Below are 26,198 nucleotides of genomic sequence, written 5' to 3' on the forward strand. Positions count from 1 at the left end.
ATTGTGACAAAGTGGAAGCTGATCCATCCTTCCACTTCAACAAAATGGCCCTCCTATCTATCAATGTAACAAATGCAATAACATGTTGGTCAGACACAGAAATACCATGAATATTTTGAGGAATTATTCCAAAAAGCACAGTTAATTTATTAGGTTGTACTTTGTAGATTAATTTTAAGTGCTTTAGAAATTGCTGAAAAAACTGACTTCCAGAACTGTTCCAATATAGAACAAGACCAAAACATGTGTCAGTGTAGCTATCCCAGTTTTACATCTATCACAATAACCAAAAAGATTTTGAATAGCATTTCAAAGATACTACACTGAAGCCTGAAGGTATCCAACGGAGAACTTATACTAGAGAAAAAACACAATGACATACAACAATCAACAAGCCAAAATGAGCTTGTATGTACATAGTAAAAGTAGAATGGTCAGCATTGTGGGGGCATGATTGGCTGAGACAACTACAACTTGATTGGTGATCCATCCATCATTTGCATGCCATAGATAGATATTTATTAATCCAAAGGAAATTACAGTGCACAGTAGCACCACAAGTGCAAAGATATAAATATTGGAAGAGAAGTAGAAAGAATAAAAAATAAGTTACCCCAAATTGTCCCCTGCAATGAAGCCAACTGAAAGCGAATTATGAATGGTACTAGATGATGCCACAACTGTCTCGATGCCAAACGCCATGAACCATTGCCCAAATGAGGACAAAGAGAAGTTGGTGCATCTGGTTGAAAAGCATATTGGGCCAAGGAAAGACTGCACTGCTCAGAGGAATGGTGAATGTGACAAAAGCAGTGGTCTGACTACAACAGATTTTATAGGCAACATACCTGAGAAAACTTCTAATATGTTAATCAGACAGTTATTTGTGAAATGTGAAATAAGTCCCAGGAGCTTCAGGAAAGTTGCAAGCATTTGGCTCTTGTGAGTATAAAGAACCAAAATCTACTCTGCGTGCATCAAGGCTATTGCATGAACTTCAGGTGGGAGAGAACATGCTGCTTGTAAAGTTAGATGCAAAGACCAAAGCTCAGCTGGATGAATAGAAGGCCAAAAAGAAAGGAGTCGATGGAGATATGAAAACAGAGGATTCGACAGCTGTTATTATGGATGAGGGAACCAAGAAGGGAGTTCTAATTGTAAAGGAAGCTATAGAAGGATTAATAAGAGAATACTCCAGTGAACTAAATGCACCTTCCCAAAATCAAGGTGCATAAACTAGAAGGAAAAAGAAGAAGAAAAGTGGCCACCTCTGTCAGAACCACTTCCTGCAGTCTCAGAGTCAACTCCCACAACCATCACAGAGGAAACCCCAGATCCTGAGATTGTGGTATGTGCGCGCCTCACTTAAAGTAAACCTGAAGTTAGACTCTCATTTCAGACTCCCATGTCTTCCTTTGAATTAGTTTAAAACATCGAACATAGAAATTTACAGCACATTACAGACCTTTCGACCCACAATATTGTGCCGACCATAAAACTTTCTAGAAATTGCCTAGAATTTCCCTACTCTGTGTGAAAAACTTACCTCTGACATCCCCCTTGTACCTACTTCCAAGCACCTTAAAACTATGCCCCCTCCTGTTAGTTATTTCAGCCCTGGGAAAAAGCCTCTGGCTATCCACATGATCAATGCCTTTCATTATCTTATACACCTCTATCAGGTCACCTCTCATCCTCCACTGCTCCAAGGAAAAAAGGCAAAGTTTTTATAAGGCACGCTCTCCAATCCAGGCAACACCCTTGTAAATCTCTTCTGCACTCTGTCTATAGTATCCACATCGTTCCTGTAGTGAAGTGACTAGAACTGAACACAGTGCTCCAAGTGAGGCCTTATTAAGGTCTTATATAGCTATAACATCACCTCACGGCTCTTGAACTCAATCCCACGGTTAATGAAGGCCAACACACCATACACCTTCTTAACAGCACTGTCAACCTGCACAGCAGCTTTGAGTGTCCTACGGACACGGACCCCAAGATCTCTCTGATCCTCCACACTGCCATTAATATTATATTCTGTCTTCAAATTTGACCTACCAAAATGAACCACTTCGCACTTACCTCAGTTGAACTCCATTTGCCATTTCTCAGTCTAGTTCTACATCCTATCGATGTCACGCTGTAACCTCTGACAGTCCTCCAGACTATCCACAACACCCCCAACTTTTGTGTCATCAGCAAACTTACTAACCCTCCTTTCTACTTCCTCATCCAGGTCATTTATAAAAATCACAAAGAGGAAGGGTTCCAGAACAGATTCTTTCAGAACACCACCGGTCACCGACCTCCATGCAGAATATGACCTATCTACAATGACCCTTTGCCTTCAGCGGGCAAGCAAATTCTGGATCCACAAAGCAAGGTCTTCTTGTATCCCATGGCTCAATACTCCCTGAATGAGCCTTGCACGGGGAACCTTATCCAATGCCTTACTGAAATCCATATACACTACATCCACTGCTCTACCTTCATCAATGTGTTTTGTTGCATCCTCAGAGAATTCAATCAGGCTCGTAAGGCATTTGACAAAGCCATGCTAACTAACCCTAATCAGATTATGTCTCTCTAAATGCTCATAAATCATGCCTCTCAGGATCTTCTCCAACAACTTGCCCACCACTGAAGTAAGAGTCACTGGTCTATAATTTCTTGGGCTATCTCTACTCCCATTGTTGAACAAGGGACAACATCTGCAACCCTCCAATCCTCCGGTACTTCTCCCGTCCCTAATGATGATGATGATGGAAAGGTCATCACCACAGGCTCAGAAATCTCCTCCCTCACTTCCCACTGTAGCCTGGGATGTATCTCATCTGGACCCAGCGACTTATCTAACTTAATGTTTTTCAAAAGCTCCAGCACATCCTCTTTCTTAATGTCTATATGCTCAAGTGTTTCAGTCCTCTGTAATATTTTGAAGTTACAAAACATAACACTCTGTTGTTAAACAGGGAGGTGGTTCTGTACCCACTACCTCCTCCCCACCACCACTCCTTCAATACTGCACCAGGGTTGTTGGCTTAACTTTTAGGTTACTGGAATTCCAGGAACCAAGAATCTATTTGATGTGGTGCAAGAGGGCCTCACTGACTGACAGCTAATACTAATGAGGAGAAAAATCCTATTTTTACATGTGTATAAGCACAACTGTAATATACACTTCCCAAGTGACTCTCATAACATGAATTCTTTCCTCTTGTCATTTTATCCTGTCATCACCATAAGACAGAATTAGGTCATTCAGCCCATTGAGTCTGCTCCACTATTCAATCATGGCTGATTTATTTTCACTCTCAAGTCCATTGTCCTGCCTTCTCCCTGTAACCTTTGACAGTTTTCCCTCACCCCTCTCTGACTCCTCATCCCTCCCAGACTGGTGTTTAGGGCAGCAATGAAGCTCCTCCATCTCTGGCGGTGTTCAGGGCTTCCTTCTCAGTTTTCTCTACTGTCAGTCATGCAACTCAGGAATACCGTCACACTCAGATGTAGAAGGATTCTTCATTGCTGTTTCCAGAACAATTTTGTTTTACCAGTCAGGGCCGTTAGCCCAGAGCTGAACCCCACCCCCCCCAAACCTGGAGGACCGGTTGACCACTCTTAGTCTGTCCTCTACTCTTTCACCTGTTCAGAATGGGTGACCGTACAAAGAGCCAAAGAATAAAGCCCTGACTCCACCCAACATCGCTCTCTGGGTCGTTGAAGCACATAAGCTCCAAACCCTACGACAAGGTGTGGTCCTCTTGGAGGCATGACTTATTGGTTTATTGTGAATACTCTGCACCCACCACAAGCAACACAGTAGGTGTTCCACTAATCACAAATATATCACTGTATTACAGTGCAAAGTCCTGATGGAAAATTTGTCAAGTGGAGGTTTGAAGCCAGGTGATCAAAGAAGAGCGACCTGCAGCAGATCTTGCGTTTCAGGTTCCTGTTCTTTATTTATCACATGTACATTGCTGTGTCATTTGCGTTAATAACCAACACAGTGTAAGGATGTGCTGGGGACAGCCGCAAGTGCTGCCTCACATTCCAGCACCAACATATGTCCACAACTGCCTTTGAGGAAGACGATTGAGGATTTAGACCCATTGACCATGAAGGAGCAGGACACCTTGGGTTTCCCAAGTGCTGTAGGCACAGCCTGGATAGGAATTGACCACTGCAAATTGAGTGGGCTTCCTCACCCAGACAGCACCAAGTTTTCCTCAGTGCTGTTAGGAGTCGCAGAGCTTCGGGCAAGTGGAGAGTGTTCCTTGTAGTGTTCCACTACTGATGGTGCCTTGTAGATGGGAGGAGAAGCTCTGGGTGGTCACTGTGGGACTCCCACTCTCAGACCTGCTCTTCTGGCTGTGCCTGTTTTTGCAACTGGCACATTTGAGTTTCCGATTTCCACACACCCCCACCACCCTCGCACTAACCAAAACCCCACCCCTCATCACCATATTGGATTGGAGGGTGGCTAATGTAACCCCACTTTTTAAAAAAGGAGGGAGAGAGAAACCGGGGAATTATAGACCGGTTAGCCTAACGTCGGTGGTGGAGAAACTGCTGGAGTCAGTTATCAAAGATGTGATAACAGCACATTTGGAAAGCGGTGAAATCATCGGACAAAGTCAGCATGGATTTGTGAAAGGAAAATCATGTCTGACGAATCTCATAGAATTTTTTGAGGATGTAATTAGTAGAGTGGATAGGGGAGAACCAGTGGATGTGGTATATTTGGATTTTCAAAAGGCTTTTGACAAGGTCCCACACAGGAGATTAGTGTGCAAACTTAAAGCACACGGTATTGGGGGTAAGGTATTGGTGTGGGTGGAGAATTGGTTAGCAGACAGGAAGCAAAGAGTGGGAATAAACGGGACCTTTTCAGAATGGCAGGCGGTGACTAGTGGGGTACCGCAAGGCTCAGTGCTGGGACCCCAGTTGTTTACAATATATATTAATGACTTGGATGAGGGAATTAAATGCAGCATCTCCAAGTTTGCGGATGACACAAAGCTGGGTGGCAGTGTTAGCGGTGAGGAGGATGCTGAGAGGATGCAGGGTGACTTGGATAGGTTGGGTGAGTGGGCAAATTCATGGCAGATGCAATTTAATGTGGATAAATGTGAAGTTATCCACTTTGGTGGCAAAAATAGGAAAACAGATTATTATCTGAATGGCGGCCGATTAGGAAAAGGGGAGGTGCAACGAGACCTGGGTGTCATTATGCACCAGTCATTGAAAGTGGGCATGCAGGTACAGCAGGCGGTGAAAAAGGCGAATGGTATGCTGGCATTTATAGCGAGAGGATTCGAGTACAGGAGCAGGGAGGTACTACTGCAGTTGTACAAGGCCTTGGTGAGACCACACCTGGAGTATTGTGTGCAGTTTTGGTCCCCTAATCTGAGGAAAGACATCCTTGCCATAGAGGGAGTACAAAGAAGGTTCACCAGATTGATGCCTGGGATGGCAGGACTTTCATATGAAGAAAGACTGGATGAACTGGGCTTGTACTCGTTGGAATTTAGAAGATTGAGGGGGGATCTGATTGAAACGTATAAAATCCTAAAGGGATTGGACAGGCTAGATGCAGGAAGATTGTTCCCGATGTTGGGGAAGTCCAGAACTAGGGGTCACAGTTTGAGGATAGAGGGGAAGCCTTTTAGGACCGAGATTAGGAAAAACTTCTTCACACAGAGAGTGGTGAATCTGTGGAATTCTCTGCCACAGGAAACAGTTGAGGCCAGTTCATTGGCTATATTTAAGAGGGAGTTAGATATGGCCCTTGTGGCTACGGGGGTCAGGGGCTATGGAGGGAAGGCTGGGGCGGGGTTCTGAGTTGGATGATCAGCCATGATCATAATAAATGGCGGTGCAGGCTCGAAGGGCCGAATGGCCTACTCCTGCACCTATTTTCTATGTTTCTTTGTTTCTATAAGACAGAATTAGGCCATTCAAGCCATTGAGTCTGCTCCACAATTCAATCATGGCTGATTTATTTTCCCTCTTAAGTCCATTGTCATGCGTTCTCCTTGTAACCCTTGTCAGTACATCCTCTTCCCTCCCTGACTCCTCATCTCTCCAATTCCTCACCCCTCCCAGACTCTTCATCCCTCCCCAACTCCTCACCTCTCCCAAACTCATCACCCCTCTCTGACTGCTCACCCCTCCCCGACCCACACCTCTTCCCAACTCATCACTCTTCTCCAACTCATCATCCCTCCCTGACTCTTCACCCCTACCCAGGTCATCACCCCAACCGTACCAGTTACCCATCAGTCCAATCTCACACTAGCCAAGTCCCAGCCTCCACCAGTACCTCTTCACCCCTCTCCCACCCCCATCAGTGTTAATCCCCTCCCCAGCACACCACCCTCACCTGCTCATGGTGCCCCCACTGCCCACCATGAGGTCTGCAGGACTTCAGGTTACAGGAGACATGGGAAGGAAGAGCCGGTGGTGAGGGGGGTGCTGAGAAGGGTTCAGTGGATGGGGAGGGGAGATGCACCTGACTATGAAGCAAACATCTGCCTTGCTGCCTTGGGCTTGTTACACTTTGCCCGGTGGTACCAGCTGGGCTGGGCGTTGTAGCAGGCACTGAAGCTGTCAAGGCAGCGGAAGCAGAAGCGGTTGGCGCAGTTTCTGCAGGTGACGTACTTGCAGCCGCCGCTGTGTGCTACCAGGGCCTTGCATTGTGGGCAGGCCCGAATGGAGGGGCAGCCATTCACTGTCAGGGCGGGGTTCACGATCTCCTCACAGCACTGGAGCAGGGCCACAACGTGGCAAAATTCATCTGCGCAGTTGTCCCCTTGCGGCGAGCCTCCCTTCCACTTCCTCAGGCAAGCCCAGCAGAACTGGAAAGTCTCCCCCTTGGTCTCCGAGCAGACTGGACACTCCATGCAGAGGTTTTTCAGGTCCAGCCTCTGCAGTAGAGATTTGCAGCCCGGGCACTGTGAGAGCAAGAGGTGATGTTGTATAAGAACATAAGATCTAGGAGCAAGAGTCGGCCATTTGGCCCATCAAGCCTGCTCCACCATTCAATAAGATGGTTCAATGGCTCCATTTTAACGTCAGAAAATGTATAGAGTATACAACCTGAAATTCTTACTCTTCACAGACATCCATGAAAAAGAAAAAACCCAAAGAATGAATGACAGAAAAACGTTAGAACCCCAATGGCTGATCTGGCCATCTACATGCCTTTTCCCATAACCATCCATTCCCCTGTTATACAAAAACCTAACTAACTGCATCTTAAGTATGTTTAACGAGGAACCTTCCACTCCCTCTCTGGGCAGAGAATTCCACATATTCACTATTCTCTGGGAAAAGCAGTTCAAAGATCGAGAATCAATTTTATTCACCATCTATTGGAATGGTATTAGGAATCTGCCGTGGTGTGTTGGTGTTAAAACAACATCATTCAACAATTATAAAGAATTATATAACAATAAAGTGAGAGATGTAATGTACAGATTGTAACATCAAAACAGCGAGCTGTTGGACTCCCCTCTCTGTGGCAGGAGCGATACCTCTCCCTCCCCCATTAGTGAGGGATATCAAACTGTTGGGGTGAACACTGGTTTTTGATGGACTCTAAATGATGGTCTCTTTGGGACTTTGCTGTTGCTTGCTTGGTGGGTGGTGGTGGAGAGGGGCTGATACTTTCTGCTGGAATAAGCGGGGAGCATTGATGCTTTGCTGCATGAAAAGAGGGAGGGGTTCTAACACTTTTCTGTCATTCGTTCTTTGGGTCTTTTTCTGCTTTGTGGATAGAAACATAGAAAACCTACAGCACAATACAGGCCCTTCGACCCACAAAGCTGTGCCAAACAGGTCCTTACCTGAGAAATTACCTAGGGTTACCCATAGCCCTCTACTTTTCTGAGCTCCATGTACCTATCCAAGAGTCTCCTAAAAGACCCTATCATATCCACCTCCACCACTGTCACCAGCAGCCCATTTCATGCACTCACCACTCTCTGCATAAAGAACTTACCCCTGACATCTCCTCTGCACCTACTTCCACGCACCTTAAAACCATGTCCTCTCGTGCTAGCCATTTCAGACCTGGGAAAAAGCCTCTGACTATCCACACAATCAATGCCTCTCATCATCTTATACACCTCTATCAGGTCACTTCTCATCCTCCGTCGCTCCAAGGAAAAAAGGCCGAGTTCACTCAACCCATTCCATAAGGCACGCTCCCAATCCAGGCAACATCCTTGTAAATTTCCTCTGCACCCTTTCTATGGTTTCCACGTCCTTTCTGTAGTGAGGCGACCAGAATTGAGCACAGTACTCCAAGCGGGGTCTGACCAGGGTCCTACATTACCTCTCGGCAGGTGGGATGAATAAAGTAAAGGAAATATCTCCAATGGGTTGAAACCAATAGATATTTCCTCATCGAAATCTGGTTTATTCTCACTGACATATGTTGTGAACTTTGTTGTTTTTAGGTATCAGTACAGTGCAATACAGAAAAGATGCTACAAGTTATAATAAGATGTTTTTAAGTGTAAAAGTAGAGCAAAATAGTGAAGCAGTATTCATGAGAATATTCAGAAATCTGACATTGGAGTGGGAGAAGCTGTTCCTAAAACATTGAGTTTGGGTCTTCAGGCTCCTGTACCTCCTCGCTGGTGGTAATAATGAGAGAAGGACACGTCCTGGGAGGTTCATGTCTTTAGTGATGGATGCTGCCTTTTTGAGGCACTGCTTTCAAAGGTGTCCTCGACATTGGGAGATTAGAGGCCACGATGGAGCTAGATGAGTCTACAACCTGTAGTCTCCATCCTAAATCTACTCCCCTAAGCCTTGAGGATATGTCCCATAGTATAGTCTCACCTACCAGTGAAAACAACTTCTATAAATGTGTAGTGAAGGGATGCATCACAGCCTGGTATGGAAACACCAATCCTATGCACAGAAAATCCTATCAAAAGTTGTGGTCCAGTACATCAAGGGTAAAGCCCTCCCATCTATTGAGTACATCTATGTGGAACACTGTCATAGGAAAGCAGCATCAATCACCAGGGGCCTCACCACCCAGGTCATGCTCTTCTCACTGCTGCCATCAGGTAGGAGGTACAAGATCTTCAGGGCTCACACCATCAGGTTCCAGAACAGTTACTACTCCTCAACCTTCAAGCTCTTGAACAAGTGGGGATAACTGCACTCAACTTCACTTGCCCCATCTTTGAAATGTTCCTACAATGGACTCACTCTCAAGGACCCTTCATCTCATGTTCTCATTATTTATTGCTATTCATTTATTTGCATTTGCATGGTTTGTTGTCTTCTGCACACTGGTTGAATGCCCTAGTTGAGCGGTCTTTCATTGAACCTGGTATAGTCAGTATTCTATAGATTTGTTGAGTAAGCCCACAGGAAAGTGAATCTCAGGGTTATATGTGGTGACATATATGTACTTTGATAATAAAATTTACTTTGATCTTAGAACTTCTGAACTTTCCTGCCTCTATCGTATCCGTCCCTTTCATAATTTTATTTGTTTCTATAAGACTCCCTTTCATTCTTCTGAATTCCAGTGAGTATAGTACCAGGCAACTCAATCTCTCCTCATAGGCTAATCCCCTCCATCTCCAGAATCAACCTGCTAAACCTCCTTTGCACTGTCTCCAAAACCAGTCTATCTTTCCTCAAGTAAGGAGACCAGAACTGCATGCAGTACTCCAGCTGCAGCCTCACCAGTACCCTGTACAGTTGCATCGTAACCTCCCTGAACTTAAATTGCTTTTGATCAATAAAAATACGAGGCTAGAGGCTAAAATCAGCAGCCATTGTCTTTTTTTTTGGTTAAGGCAAGTACAATAATGCCATTTAACAGGCCGCTTGGTAGCACAGAGGTTAGCACGATGCTTTATGGTACAGGCGACCCAGGTTCACTTCCTGCTGCTGCCTGTAAGGAGTTTGTACATTCTTCCCATGACCACGTGGGTTTCCACAGTCCAAAGAGATATCGGTTACTAGATTAATTGGTCATAGAATGGTTCAGAGGGATATGGTGAAACACAGGCAAAATGTGCTAGTGTTGACCCTGGTTGGTGTGAACAAGTTAGGCTGAGGGGGCTGTGTCATGCTGAATGACACTTTAACTCTATAAACAGAAAATACAGTGAAACGGTCGGCAAGTTGAGCATCTGTGGAAAGAGAGAAATAGAGTTAATGTTCCAAAAATAATTTGTGTCGACCATAAAGAAAGGAAACAAGTTAGTGGAAATAATTCAGAAAATGTATAGCTTGGGTGGTTGATAGCTGGGTTGAGTTGTTCTCTGATCTTGGCAATTTACTTGCAAACATTTCATCGCCATGCAAAGAGACACCGTCAGTGCATTGTTGATTGCAATGTGTCCCCCAGGTGCTTCGCCTTTATATACTTTTCAATCAGCTGATTGGACATCATTTCAGAAACGCAGTTGTGATGTGGGGAGGAAAATCTTATCACTGATTGACTGTGTGGCGATCTCTGTGCATTGTGGTCTGGGATTTTGCCCACATCAGCTCATAAATAGTATCGAGGTCAACATGTTTGTCTACAGAATTGGTCACGGAAAACCATGCTTTCAGGAATTCTCTTGCATGCCGCCTGCACCATGATGTTCATTGGTGCACAGACCCTCCCGATCTTCATGGGTAGAGATGAGGGAGAATTGGTCATGCCGCCTTACAGCCAGTTGATGTTCATGGATCCTTGTAGATAGTTTTCTGTTAGACAAGACCAATGTATTCTACAAAATCCAATGCGGGGACCTCATCAAATATTATGTCAACCAAACTGGGAGAAAACTACCCACAAGGACAATTAGATCATAAGACAAAGGAGCAGAAGTCAGCCATTTGGCCCATCGAGTCCGCTCCGCCATTTTATCATGAGCTGATCCATTCTCCCATTTAGTCCCACTCCCCCGCCTTCTCACCATAATCTTTGATGCCCTGGCTACTCAGATACCTATCAATCTCTGCCTTAAATACAGCCAATGACTTGGCCTCCACTGCCGCCTGTGGCAACAAATTCCATAGATTCACCACCCTCTGGCTAAAAAAATTTCTTCGCATCTCTGTTCTGAATGGGCACCCTTCAATCCTTAAGTCATGCCTCTTGTACTAGATTCCCCCATCAGGGGAAACAACTTTGCCACATCCACTCTACTCTGTCCATGCCTTTCAACATTCGAAATGTTTCTGTCAGGTCTCCCCTCATTCTTCTAAACTCCAAGGAATACAGTCCAAGAGCGGACAAACGTTCCTCATATATTAACCCTCTCATTCCCGGAATCATTCTCGTGAACCTTCTCTGTACCCTCTCCAACGTCAGCACATTCTTTCTTAAATAAGGAGACCAAAACTGCCCACAGTACTCCAAGTGAGGTCTCACCAGTGCCTTATAGAGCCTCAACATCACATCCCTGCTCCTATATTCTATTCCTCTAGAAATAAATGCCAACATTGCATTTGCCTTCTTCACCACCGACTCAACCTGGAGGTTAACCTTAATGGTATCCTGTACGAGGACTCCCAAGTCTCGTTGCATCTCAGAACTTTGAATTCTTTCCCCATTTAAATAATAGTCTTCCCGTTTATTTCTTCTGCCAAAGTGCATAATCATACACTTTCCAACATTGTATTTCATTTGCCACTTCTTTGCCTATTCTTCCAATCTATCCAAGTCTCTCTGCAGACTCTCTGTTTCCTCAGCACTACCGGCCCCTCCACCTATCTTCGTATCATCAGCAAACTTAGCCACAAAGCCATCTATTCCATAATCCAAATCGTTGACGTACAATGTAAAAAGAAGCGGCCCCAACACGGACCCCTGTGGAACACCACTGGTAACCGGCAGTCAACCAGAATAGGATCCCTTTATTCCCACTCTCTGTTTCCTGCCAATCAGCCAACACTCTATCCACATATGTAACTTTCCCGTAATTCCATGGGCTCTTATCTTGTTAAGTAGCCTCATGTGTGGCACTTTGTCAAAGGCCTTCTGAAAATCCAAATATACAACATCCACTGCATCTCCCTTGTCTAGCCTACTTGTAATTTCCTCAGAAAATTGTAATAGATTTGTCAGACAGGATTTTCCTTTTCGGAATCCATGCTGTGTTCTGCCTATCTTGTCATATGCCTCCAGGTACTCTGTAACCTCATCCTTGACAATCGACTCCAACAACTTCCCAACCACCGATGTCAAGCTAACAGGTCTATAATTTCCTTTTTGCTTCCTTACCCACTTCTTAAATAGCGGAGTGACATTTGCAATCTTCCAGTCCTCCAGAACCATGCCAGAATCTATCGACTTTTGAAAGATCATCGCTAATGCCTCCGCAATCTCCACAGCTACTTCCTTCAGAACCCGAGGATGCATTCCATCTGGTCTGGGAGATTTATCTACCTTTAGACTACTCAGCTTCCTGAGTACTTTCTCTGTCGTAATTGTGACTGTGCACACTTCTCTTCCCTGCCACCTTTGAGTGTCCGGTATACTGCTGATGTCTTCCTCAGTGAAGACTGAAGCAAAATATTCGTTCAGTTCCTCCGCCATCTCCTTATCTCCCATTACAATTTCTCCAGCATCATTTTCTATCGGTCCTATATCTACTCTCACCTGTCTTTTACTCTTTATATACTTGAAAAAGCTTTTAGTATCCTCTTTGATATTATTTGCTAGCTTCCTTTCATAGTTAATCTTTTCCCTCTTAATGACCTCCTTAGTTTCCTTTTGTAAGGTTTTAAAAACTTCCCAACCCTCTGTCTTCCCACTAATTTTTGCTTCCTTGTATGCCCTCTCCTTTGCCTTAACTTTGGCTTTGACTTCTCTTGTCAACCACTGTTGCATCCTTTTTCCATTCGAAAATTTCTTCGTTTTTGAAATATACCTGCCTTGCACCTTCCTCACTTCTCACATAAACTCCAGCCACTGCTGCTCTGCCGTCCTTCCCGCCAGTGTCCCTTTCCAGTCAACTTTGGCCAGTTCCTCTCTCATGCCACTATAATTTCCTTTACTCCACTGAAATACCGACACATCAGATTTCGGCTTCTCTTTTTCAAATTTCACAGTGAACTCAATCATGTTATGATCACTGCCTCCTAAGGGTTCCTTCACCTCAACCTCTCTAATCACCTCTGGTTCATTACACGATACTCAATCCAGTACAGCAGATCCCCTAGTGGGCTCAACAACAAGCTGTTATAAAAAGCCATCTCGCCGACGTTCTACAAATTCTCTCTCTTGAAAAGATGACTGGAATCCCTTAGCACTTTTGTGCAAGGGTGTTTGTTCGGTGCATCAAAAATCAAACTTACAAAAAATTAGCAAAAATAGCAAAAACAATTGATAGGAAAGTATATAAAGGCCAAGCATTTGGAGGATACACTACAATCAACAGCGCACTAATGATGTCTCCTTGCTTGGTGACGAAATGCTTGCAAGTAAATTGTCAAGATCAGAGATCAATTCAACACAAAACAAGTTAGTTTTCAGAGAGGCTCAGGTGGGACAAATAGTGCAAAGGAAATATCTCTGATAGGGTGAGACTAAAAGAGTTAATGTAGTTGTTTCTTAGTTTGTATTTGTGTTTCAAATGTGGGATCATAGTCTATCTTTTTATTTGTATCTATTTTCTGCATGTTTCTCAGCTATTTGCAACACTTAACTCAGACAAGGAAGCATAAAACAGTTTCTAATTGCCATATTAATCCATTTGGTCTCACACCATCAAATAGGTGCACATTGCTCAAGCCATCCAACATAAACTAACTTTTTTTTTTCCTCTTCTTTCCTCAGTTCTGGCAAAAGGTCCCAGACCTGAAAACATTAACTGCTTCAATTTCCACAGACATTGTTCAACCCACTAGGTGCTTCTACCATTTAGGGTTTTGTTTTTCCTAGAAACCTCCTCTTTCCTACAACCTAATCAAAGAAAATCTCTTCTTAAAAACAAGATTGTAAAGCCAAATATACAAAGCACTTGGGTTAATGGGGACATTAATAACAGACAAATCAATATGTTAAATTCATGAGTTTTGACTGAAGAAAAGATGACTGAAATCCCTTAGCACTTCTGTGCAAGGGTGTTTGTTCGGTGAATCAAAAATCAAACTTACAAAAAATTAGCAAAAATGGCAAAAAGAAAACTGTGAATATTTACAAAAAGATTTTTAACAGAAAAAAACAAATATAGCTACATATTATGCCCAGTGTGAACTTCTGGCAGTTCAGTCTCTCACTCCTACTGAGAGTGAACAGCCCCATTTTATTAGGCACCAGGACATACCATCTTTAATTACCCACAGAGTTAACTTATGACTGCACATGAATTAGGATATAATGCACCTCACAATGGAGTTGCAATCATATTATAAAATAAACAGAAGCAATTACCTTAACTACAGTATACAAACAATATATATACATTTACACATCCCCATTACTGAAGAAATTAAATATTCTGCCGAGTATGGCAGGAAAGGCACCATAAAGCCAAACCTTTAGGACCCACTATTAGAAATACACTGGGAGGAAAACCTTGAAATATGCACACTCATTGCAACGACAGCAGAATGACAAGGCAAAGTTTGTGTGTGTGCAAAAGCACGTGTGTATGGAGTGTGTTTACCGAGCACTCTCCATCATGCAATATTTAGCTTTGTTTCAGGATGGGTAGCATTTTAAATCAGCAAAGTTGTATTATATTTAATCTTGTTTGGGTCACGCTGGGGTGAGTTGGTAAGTTTGCAGATGACACAAAGGTTGGAGATAGTGTCGAAGGTTGTTATGGGTTACAGCAGGATATAAATAGGAAGCAGAACTGGATGAAGAAATGGCAGATGGAGTTCACACTGGGCCTCTCGAAGTCCAACCCTGCGTCCCCGTCATAAGAGGTGGAAATGGTTAAGGCTGGCCAACAAGACTCTGGTGAAGCTGTCTAGGCCAATCGCCTGTACAGTAGATACGATGGATTACGGAAACATTGATGAAACGTACCATGGACTTTGGACAATAAAGATGGGAAATTACCAATGGGCTATGTTCTACAGGGAGCTAAGGGCCCAAGATGAAGAAGAAAATACACATTGGAAGATCAAACTTCAAGGCAGAGTACAAGGTTACTATCATGATTGTTAGCAGAATGGAAGAACAAAGGGACCTTGGGGTCCATAGATCCCTCAAAGTTGCTGCGCAAGTTGAAAGAGTTGTTCAGAAGGCTCATGGTTAAAAAGGCCTTCATTATTTGGGAGGGTTGAGCTAAAGAGCTGTAAGGTAACATAAATCTGTAAATCTGGTTAGACCACATTTAAAGCAATGTGTTCAGTTCTAGTCACCTCATTATAAGAAGGTTGCGGAAGCTTTAGAAAGGGTGCAGAGGAGATTTACCAGGATATTGCCTGGATTAGAGAGTATGTCGTATGAGGATAGGTTGAGTAAGCCAGGGCATTTTTAGCTGGAGTGAAGGAGGATGAGAGGTACTTTGATAAAGGTGTACAAGATGATAAGAGTGGACAGTTGGCACCTTTTTTGCAAGGAGGCAATGGCTAATATGAGAGGGTGTAATTTTAAGGTGACTGGAGGAAAGTATAGGGGAATGTCAGAGGTAAGTTTTTTCCACGGTGATAAATGTGTCAAATGCACTGCCGGGGTGATGGTAGAGACCGATACATTAGAGGCATTTCTGTGACTCTTAGATAGGCATATTGATCAAAGAAGAATGGAAGGCTTGACAGGAAGGAAGGCTTAGGTCTCGAAGTAGGTTAAAAGGTCAGCACAACACCATGCACTGAAGGGTCTGTACTATGTTCTATGTATTATAAGCCGAATGGCCTATTTCTACACTGTACGTGGCAATGTTCCCATTGAACCTGTCTCTCAATGTGCTATTACCTTCTTATAAGAGTCAGTATTGCTACTCATCATCTGTGAAAGCTTCTTCTCATAGAGAATCCGGTCCTTCTGTGTCAGCAAACCAAGAGACCGCACCTCCTGCCATGCCCAAACCTGCCCGCACTTTGGGCAAGTGATGTCGGTCTCTCCCTGGAGAGAGAGAGAGAGAGAGTAGTGGGTCTCTGATGAGCAAATCCTTGCCCACAGCCCTTCCATAGCATCCAACCACAACAACAAAACACTGCATTTGTATAGTGCTTTTAATGCCATTAAACATCTCATGTTCCTTCACAGAACCTGCCTCTACATTCATTCATTCATCATTTATTTATCTATTTGGTTATTTATTGATTGATTGAGATGCAGCGTGGAACAGACCCTCCCTGCCCTTCAAGCTGCGCCGCCCAGCAATTCTCCGATTTAACCTTAACCTAATCACGGGGCCATTTACAATGACCAAGTAATCTGCCAACCGGTAGTGAGAGGAAAGTGGATAAAAGCCAGGCTTACAGGCAGCGGTGGGAATTGAACCCAAGTCACCTGTACTGTGAAACATTGTGCTAACCTCCACACTACCATGCCAAAGCTGATGGGGCAGGTGCTCAAAGTGGTGCTTTTAAGTGAGGAAGGGAGGTTGAGAGTTTCTGGGAAGGAATTTCTGAGCTCGAGGCCCGGGCAGTGTTGATTAAATTCAGGAGATCCACAAGAATCTGGAACTGAGGAGTACAGAGATCCCGGGAGGTTTGTAGGGTGTTAGGCAGCTGGAAATGGGGTGGAGGTGGCTGTTGGGCACAAATAAGTCAATGGAGGATTTTAAAATTGAGCTGATTTTCAACCATGGTTTGGTGATAAAGAGGAGAAAGAAATCTGAAATAAAACCAGAAAATTTTCTAAAACTACTCAGCAGGTCAGAGAACATCTGTGGAGCAAGATACTTCAACACTCTGTATACCTTATACTTTATTGTCGCCAAACAATTGATACTAGAACATACAATCATCACAGCGATATTTGATTCTGCGCTTCCCGCTCCCTGGAGTACAAATTGATAGTAAATATTAAAAATTTAAATTATAAATCATAAATAGAAAATAGAAAATGGAAAGTAAGGTAGTACAGTGAGTACAGCAGGGGGCTGAGTACACAGCCTTGTGGGGCACAAGTGCTCAGAGTGATTGTAGAGGAGAGCTTGTCCCCTATTTTTACAGCCTGGGTCCTGTCTGTGAGGAAGTTGAAGATCCAGCTGCAGATCTGAGTGCTAAGGCCCAGGTTCCAGAGTTTAGGAATCAGTTTATTGGAATGATTGTATTAAAGGTAGAACTGTAGTCAATGAAAAGGAGCCTTACATATGCGTCTTTATTCTCCAGGTGCTCTAAGGAGGAATGTAGGGCCAGAGAGATGGCATCTGCCGTTGACCTGTTGCTGCAGTAGGTGAATTGCAAAGTGTCGAGGTTGACTGGTAGATACAGGGTGAGAGTTGGGGTTAAGATTAGAGAAGGATGAATGGGAATTAAAAAAATTTCTCTCTGTAGAGGGAAAATATGTAGTTAGACAACACACACAAAATGCTAGAGGAACTCAGCAGGTCAGACAGCATCTATGGAAATGAATAAACTGTTGATGTTTAAGGCTGAGACCTTTCATCAGGACTGGAAAGAAAGGGAGAAGTCAGGGTAAGAAGGTGATGGGACAGGAAGAAGAAGTACAAAGTGGTAGGTGATAGGTGAAAACAGGAGACGGAGAGGGTGCAAAATAAAGAGCTGGGAAGTTGATTGGTGAAAGAGATAATAGGCTGGAGAAGAGGGAATCTGATAGGAGAGGACAGGAGACCATGGAAGAAAGAGAAGGGAGAGGAGAATCAGAGGAAAGTGATGGCCAGGTAAGAAGAGAAGGTGAGAGGGAAACGAGAACGGGGAATGGTGAAGGAGAGGAAGAGAGGCAATTACCAGAAGTTTGAGGAATCAATGTTCATGCCATCAGGTTGGAGGCTACCCTAACGGAATACAAGATGTTGCTCCTCCAACCGGAATGTGGCCTCATCGTGGCAGTAGAGGAGGACATGGACTGACATGTGGATATGGGAATAGAAAGTAGAATTGAAATGGGTGGCCACCGGAAAATTCCGCTTTTCATGGCAGACGGAGCATAGGTGCTCAGTGAAGCAGTCTCCCAATCTATGTTGGATCTCACCGATATACAGGAGGCCACACCGGAAGCACCAGATACAGTAGAGGACCCCAACAGATTCACAGGTGAAGTGTCGCCTCATCTGGAAAGACTGTTTGGGCCCTGAGTGGTAATGAGGGAGGAGGTGTAGGAGCAGATGTGGCCCTGGTTCTGCTTGCAAGGATAAGTGCCAAGAGGGAGATGGGTGGGGAGGAATGAGTGGACAAGGGAGTTGCACAGGGAGTGATCCCTACAGAAAGCAGAAATGGTGGGGGGGTTGTAGGGAAAGATGTGCTTGGTGATGGGATGCCGTTGGAGATGGCGGAGGTTATAGAGAATGATGTGCTGGATGCGGAGGCTTGTGGGGTGACGTGGTTAGAGTTGCGTTCAAGTTAGAGATGTGTCAGTAGTTTCCTTTTGGTTTCCATTATTGTCAGTCACGCAAGTCCCAGTAGTGATGTCCGGTCTTGGGGGACAATTGTGTATAGAAATTAAAGGGCCAGAAATGAGAGATGACCTACCAACTCCAGACAGTTTTTTACATATTGCCTTAAATGTCTTGACCAATGGAAGTGTTCACACCGGGTTCTCGTCGGTTGAGTGCCTGTTGAAGAGAAAACATTTTATATTCCAAAATTTTTCTCTCTTTTCGCATTGGGAATATCAAAAGGAACAACTTGCATTTACATGGCATGCATCACATTGTAAGAACATCCTAGGAGGTAAAAATGATCATTAAATATACGACTGCCCTAAATCTTGGTCCAAAAACAAATCAGGTCAGAAAGACACAGAAGGGAGGTTTGGGATGGAGTTCTAGAGAATGTTCAAGTTCAGGGTTAATTATATTTCAACCATACATAAATGCCCAACCATACATAAATGCCCATGAATACAGCCAAACGAAACAGCATTACTTTGGGGCCAGGGTGTAAAACACAGCACCAACAGTTACACACAGCACAAGGCACATATATCATATTTAAGCTAGCAAGCACATATAAGATATTAGTAAAATCCAGTCACACAAAAAAATATATAGTTCAGGACCCTGAGTCCATGAATGTTGCAGCAGACTGCAGTGGAATACAATACAGCTTATCTTCTGCCAAATGAACACTGGGGGACAGTACTGACTCCAGCTTGGATACCATACCACACCACTTCTGGTGGCCGCACTGACTCTGACGATTCTCTCCTGAGCGGCTGTAAACAGGCGACGCTGCGGCTAGAGGTCTAGTTCTCACTATGACCAAGGCCACACGGCTCCCCTGCCACTCGCCAATAAATCACTGAATTGGACTTGCAGAATTCCAGATTAGCTATGTCCAACAGGACCATGCAATCACAAGAAAGCTGACTAAGACGCTCACTCACTGTTTAACTTCATAGTTCCTTCAGACATCGACTCATCCGATGCTGCTCTCATGCAGGCGGCAGCGTGATCCACACCAAGTCCAGCTCCTTCAATTTCTCCACCAACGAGCAACTTGCTAGTGGGGTAAATCTGCAGTACTTATAGTATTTAATGTCCAGCAAGGTCTTGTGATGGTGCCTGTGTACACTCCCTCGGTCAACATCTTCTGAACGTGCCACAGAACTATTTATTTCACTTCTTTGATGTCTTTTTCATTGTTTTTTTTTCAACTTGAATGTGTTTTTGGACAGTTGGAGCCTGTGATTTGCAGTTTGGAAATTGACTGGATGATCCACCACTTTGCTGCCTCTGAGAGGATTCCAGGAGGCAATGTTCAACTCCATTTCACCTATTAAAGCTTCTATTGGTCACCAATTAAAGCGATGGGAGAGATTGAAACATGGAGGTGAATGTGGAAGGTGAGCGCTGGCTGCCTGCTGGTTGGATTGCTCTGCTGCTGAAGAGGGGAGACTGTATGATCTGCCACTGAGCCCGGTGGTTGTCACCGAGGTTTTTTCTGTGTTTTTTGGATATGAATATGGATATGGTTTTGGACTATGGACTTTTTTTTCAGTCTTATTGTTTTTTATATTCTGTGTTTATCACCTGATCTTTCTTGTTTTTTTGTATGGGGATTTGAGGATGGATGATCATGTTGCTGTTCTTTTTTTCTTGGTTTCGTGGCTATCTGGAGAAGAATAGCTTCAGGGTTGTATGCTTTGATAATAAATGAACTATTCAATCATAAAAACTATATTTAAAAAGGACAATAACACCTTTGGTTAACCCTGTAAAAGCCACTACAATCGATCGCACCGCCATTTTAGCATAGGGATCGAAGCAAGCTCTACAATCCTCCCAGGGTGGTAGCACAACTAACTCCTGGCCAAGTCAATTTTCAGTTGCATTGTGGTGGAATAAGCAGTACCATATGATCAAATTTTGAGAGATTGAACTTCAAATACCACTGAGAAAGTTCTCATGGTGCTTCCAAAGTCAGTGGATTTTCCTCAGTGTTTACTCTTATGTACTGGCAACATTGTAGGCAACTTCTCAAATCTGTGTCACAGTGCCACAAGTGGAGGGAAGCTGCCACTGTGACATAGCAAAATGAAATGGGGAATGTTGACATAACTGATAAAGGGTAAATGCAAAAGTGAGCAGAGGAAATGTTTCTAGAGAAGTCTAAGGTGCAATATCCTAGTTAAAGACATGGACTCCTATTGTGGAGTGATTAAACTTGGATGTACCTTAGAGATCAGAAATAATTATAATAATAATAAATAAATAAGCAATAAATATCAAGAACATGAGATGGAATCATTGAAAGTGAGTCCATTGGTTGGGGGAACATTTCAATGATGGGGCAAGTGAAGTTATCCCTTTTGGTTCAAGAGCCTGCTGGCTGAGGGGTAATACCTGCTCCTGAACCTGGTAGTGTGAGTCCTGAGGACAAGTTCTAGGGACTTGAAGACAGATATGACTTTTATTGTTGAGGTGTTGCCCAATTGATAACAGATATTATCATCTGGGGTACTGAGTCACAGATTTCTGCTCTATGAGCATTATTAACTCTTGTCACAATACTTGGAAACACTTTTGTATTTACAATTGTCAGTTGCTATGTCGACATTCCCCATTTAATTTTGCTGTAAGACCATAAGACATAGGAGCAGAATTAGGCCATTCAGCCCATCAAGTCTGCTCCAGCATTCCATCATGGCTGATCCTGGATCCCACTCAACTGCATAAACCTGCCTTCTATCCATATCCTTTCATTCCCTGACCGATCAGGAAACTATCAACTTCCACCATAAATATACCCACAGACTTGGCCTCCACCGCAGTCTGTGGCAGAGCATTCCACAGATTCACTACTCTCTGGCTAAAAACATTCCTCCTTATCTCTGTTCTAAGAGGTCACCCCTCAAAATTTTGAGACTGTGGCCTCTGGATACCCTCACCACAGAAAACATCCTCTCCACATCTACCCTATCTAGTCCTATTAACATTCCGTAGGATTCAGCGAGATCTCCACACATTCTTCTAAACTCCAGTGAGTACTGGTTCAAAGCTGCTAAATGCTCATCATATGTTAACCCCTTCATTTCTGCAATCATCCTCATGAACCTCCACTGGACTCTCTCCAACAACACATTTCTGAGATACCGGGCCAAAAACTGTTGACTATACTCCAAGTGCAGCCTGACTAGTGCCTTGTAAATGCTCAGCCTTATCTCCTTGCTTTCATATTCTATTCCCCTTGAAATAAATGCCAACATTGCATTTGCCTTCTTTACCACAGACTCAACCTATAAATTAACCTTCTGGGAGTTTTGCACGAGGACTCCTAACTCTCTGCACCTCTGATGTTTGAACCTTCTCCCCATTTAGATAATAGACCTCATTATTGTTCCTTTAACAAAATGCATTATCATACATTTCCCAACACTGTATTCCATCTGCCACTTTTTTGCCCATTCTTCTAGTTTGGCTAAGCCCTGCTGAAATCGTATTGCTTCCTCAGCATGACCTACCCCTCCACCTATCTTCGTATCATCTACAAACTTTGCCACAAAGCCATCAATTCCATTATCCAAATCATTGACAGACAGTGTGAAAAGTAGCGGTCCCAATACTGACCCCAGAGGAACATGACTAGTCACCGGCAGCCAAACAGAAAAGGCCCCTTTTATTCCCACTCACTGCCTCCTGCCTGTCAGCCATTCCTCTATACATGCCAGTATCTTTCCTGTAATGCCATAGGATTTTATCTTGTTAAGCAGCCTCATGTGTTGTACCTTATCAGATGCCTTCTGAAAATCCAAGTAAATGATATCCACTGCCTCTCCTTTGTTCACACTGCTTGTTACTTCCTTGAAGAACTCTAACAGATTTTTCAGGTAAGATTCCCTTTACAGAAAGCATGCTGACTTTGACTTCTTTTATTATCAGTCTCCAAGTACCCCAAAACTGCATCCTTAATAATAGACTCCAACATCTTCCCAACCCCTGAGGTTAGGCTAACTGGCCTCTAATTTCCTTTCTTTTCCTTCCTCCCTCCTTAAAGAGTGGAGTGACATTTGAAATCTTCCAGTCCTCTGGGACCATGTCAGAATTAAGTGATTCTTGAAAGATCATGACCAATGCATCCATTACCTCTTCAGCAACCTCTCTCAGGACTTTGGGATGTAGTCCATCTGGCCCAGGTGACTTACCCACCTTAAGACCATAGAAACCATAGAAACTACAGCACAGAAACAGGCCTTTTGGCCCTTCTTGGCTGTGCCGAACCATTTTCTGCCTAGTCCCACTGACCTGCACACGGACCATATCCCTCCATACACCTCCCATCCATGTATCTGTCCAATTTATTCTTAAATGTTACAAAAGAACCCGCATTTACCACCTCGTCTGGCAGCTCATTCCGTACTCCCACCACTCTCTGTGTGAAGAAGCCCCCCACTAATGTTCCCTTTAAACTTTTCCCCCCTCACCCTTAACCTATGTCCTCTGGTTTTTTTCTCCCCTTGCCTCAGTGGAAAAAGCCTGCTTGCATTCACTCTATCTATACTCATCATAATTTTATATACCTCTATCAAATCTCCCCTCATTCTTCTACGCTCCAGGGAATAAAGTCCTAACCTATTCAACCTTTCTCTGTAACTCAGTTTCTCAAGTCCCGGCAACATCCTTGTAAACCTTCTCTGCACTCTTTCAACCTTATTTATATCCTTCCTGTAATTTGGTGACCAAAACTGAACACAATACTCCAGATTCGGCCTCACCAATGCCTTATACAACCTCATCATAACATTCCAGCTCTTATACTCAATATTTCGATTAATAAAGGCCAATGTACCAAAAGCTCTCTTTACGACCCTATCTACCTGTGACGACACTTTTAGGGAATTTTGTATCTGTATTCCCAGATCCCTCTGTTCCACTGCACTCCTCAGTGCCTTACCATTAACCCTGTATGTTCTATGTTGGTTTGTCCTTCCAACGTGCAATACCTCACACTTGTCAGTATTAAACTCCATCTGCCATTTTTCAGCCCATTTTTCCAGCTGGTCCAAGTCCCTCTGCAGGCTCTGAAAACCTTCCTCACTGTCTACTACACCTCCAATCTTTGTATCATCAGCAAACTTGCTGATCCAATTTACCACATTATCATCCAGATCACTGATATAGATGACAAATAACAATGGACCCAGCACTGATCCCTGTGGCACACCACTAGTCACAGGCCTCCACTCAGAGAAGCAATTCTCTACAACCACTCTCTGGCTTCTTCCATCGAGCCAATGTCTAATCCAATTTACCACCTCTCCATGTATACCTAGCAACTGAATTTTCCTAACTAACCTCCCATGCGGGACCTTGTCAAAGGCCTTACTGAAGTCCATGTAGACAATATCCACTGCCTTCCCTTCATCCACTTTCCTGGTAACCTCCTCGAAAAACTCCAACAGATTGGTCAAACATGACCTACCATGCACAAAACCATGTTGACTCTCCCTAATAAGCCCCTGTCTATCCAAATGCTTATAGATTCTGTCTCTTAGTACTCCCTCCAATAACTTACATACTACTGACGTTAAACTCACCGGCCTATAATTTCCCGGATTACTTTCCGATCCCTTTTTAAACAACGGAACAACATGAGCCACTCTCCAATCCTCCGGAACTTCACCCGTAGACAGCGACATTTTAAATATTTCTGCCAGGGCCCCTGCAATTTCAACACTAGTTTCCTTCAAGGTCCGAGGGAACACTCTGTCAGGTCCCAGGGATTTATCCACTTTAATTTTACTCAAGACAGCAAGCACCTCCTCCTTTTCAATCTGTACAGTTTCCATGGTCTCACTACTTGATTCCCTCAATTCCATAGATTTCATGCCAGCTTCCTTAGTAAATACAGACGCAAAAAACCTATTTAAGATCTCCCCCATTTCCTTTGGTTCTGCACAAAGCCGACCGCTCTGATCTTCAAGAGGACCAATTTTATCCCTTACAATCCTTTTGCTCTTAATATACTTGTAAAAGCTCTTTGGATTATCCTTCACTTTGACTGCCAAGGCAACCTCATGTCTTCTTTTTGCCCTCCTGATTTCTTTCTTAAGTATTTTCTTGCACTTTTTATACTCCTCAAGCACCTTATTTACCCCCTGTTTCCTATACATTTCATACAACTCCCTCTTCTTCTTTATCAGAGTTGCAATATCCCTTGAGAACCAAGGTTCCTTATTCCTATTCAATTTGCCTTTAATCCTGACAGGAACATACAAACTCTGCACTCTCAAAATTTCCCCTTTGAAGGCTTCCCACCTACCAATCACATCTTTGCCAGAGAACAACCTGTCCCAATCCACGCTTTTTAGATCCTTTCTCATTTCTTCAAATTTGGCCTTCTTCCAGTTCAGAACCTCAACCCTAGGACCAGATCTATCCTTGTCCATGATCAAATTGAAACTAATGGTGTTATGATCACTGGAACCAAAGTGCTCCCCTACACAGACTTCCGTCACTTGCCCTAATTCGTTACCTAACAGGAGATCCAATATTGCATCCCCTCTAGTTGGTCCCTCTATATATTGATTTAGAAAACTTTCCTGAACACATTTTACAAACTCTAAACCATCTAGACCCCTAACAGTATGGGAGTCCCAATCAATGTATGGAAAATTAAAATCCCCTACCACCACAACTTTATGTTTCCTGCAGTTGCCTGCTATCTCTCTGCAGATTTGCTCTTCCAAGTCTCGTTGACTATTGAGTGGTCTGTAATACAATCCCACTAATGTGGCCATACCTTTCCTGTTTCTCAGCTCCACCCATAAGGACTCAGTAGACAAGCCCTCTAATCTGTCCTGCCTGAACACTGCTGTAATATTTTCCCTAACAAGCAATGCTACTCCCCCACCTTTCATTCCTCTGCCTCGATCACATTTGAAACATCGGAACCCTGGAATATTAAGCTGCCAGTCCTGCCCCTCCTGTAGCCAAGTTTCACTAATTGCTACAACATCATAATTCCACGTGTCAATCCACGCCCTCAACTCATCCGCCTTCCCCGCCATACTCCTAGCATTGAAATATATACACCTCAGAAGATTTTTACCACCACTCACAACCTTTCTATCAGCAGACTTGCTTAAACCTTCAACATCATTTATTTTCACCCCAGCCACACTGTCAGCTCTGGCACTCTGGTTCCTATCCCCCTGCAAATCAAAGACCTTTGAGTTTACCAACCAGATTTTCCTTTGTAATCGCAATGGCACTCACTCCTGCTCCCTGACACTCACAGACCTCTGGCACACTGCTGATGTCTTCCACAGTGAAGACAGATGCAAAGTACCCATTAAGTTCATTAGCTATTTCTTTGACCCCATTATTACCTCACCAGCATCATTTTCCAGTGGTTCTACATCAACTCTCATCTTCCTTTTTCTCTTTATAAAACTGAAAAAACTTCTGGTATCCTGCTTTATATTACTGGTTAGTTTGCCCTCATATTTCATCTTTTCCCTTCTTATAGCTTGTTTAGTTGCCTTTTGTTGGCTTCCCAATCATCAAACTTCCCACTCACTTTTGCTACCTTATAGGGCCTTTTCTTGGCTTTTATCCAGTCCTTAATTTCCCTTGTCAGCCAAGGTTGCCTACCGCTGCCATTTGAGAACTTTTTCTTCTGTGGGACATATC

At 43.6% G+C, this 26,198-nt stretch overlaps 1 protein-coding gene across 3 annotated transcripts in view; it reads right to left on the minus strand.

The window, feature by feature from the left end:
- Positions 1–6,248: 6,248 nt before the first annotated feature.
- LOC134346928 (uncharacterized) overlaps positions 6,249–26,198 on the minus strand; it is a 33,055-nt gene continuing 13,105 nt past the window's right edge. The window contains exons 1-4 of one of the 3 annotated variants that reach the window (XM_063048795.1): positions 19,451–19,753; positions 18,595–18,677; positions 15,908–16,057; positions 6,249–6,956 (exon numbers count right to left, since the gene is read on the minus strand). In XM_063048795.1, coding sequence (XP_062904865.1) covers positions 6,519–6,956; positions 15,908–16,057; positions 18,595–18,677; positions 19,451–19,502 — 723 coding nt within the window. In that variant the 5' untranslated portion in view covers positions 19,503–19,753 and the 3' untranslated portion in view covers positions 6,249–6,518. Of the gene's footprint in view, positions 6,957–15,907; positions 16,058–18,594; positions 18,678–19,450; positions 19,754–26,198 lie in introns of those variants that run through there. The other 2 variants (XM_063048796.1, XM_063048797.1) reach the window with 2 other exon arrangements.

The sequence above is a fragment of the Mobula hypostoma genome, chromosome 5 (assembly GCF_963921235.1).
Source record: "Mobula hypostoma chromosome 5, sMobHyp1.1, whole genome shotgun sequence".
Taxonomy (NCBI): domain Eukaryota; kingdom Metazoa; phylum Chordata; class Chondrichthyes; order Myliobatiformes; family Myliobatidae; genus Mobula; species Mobula hypostoma.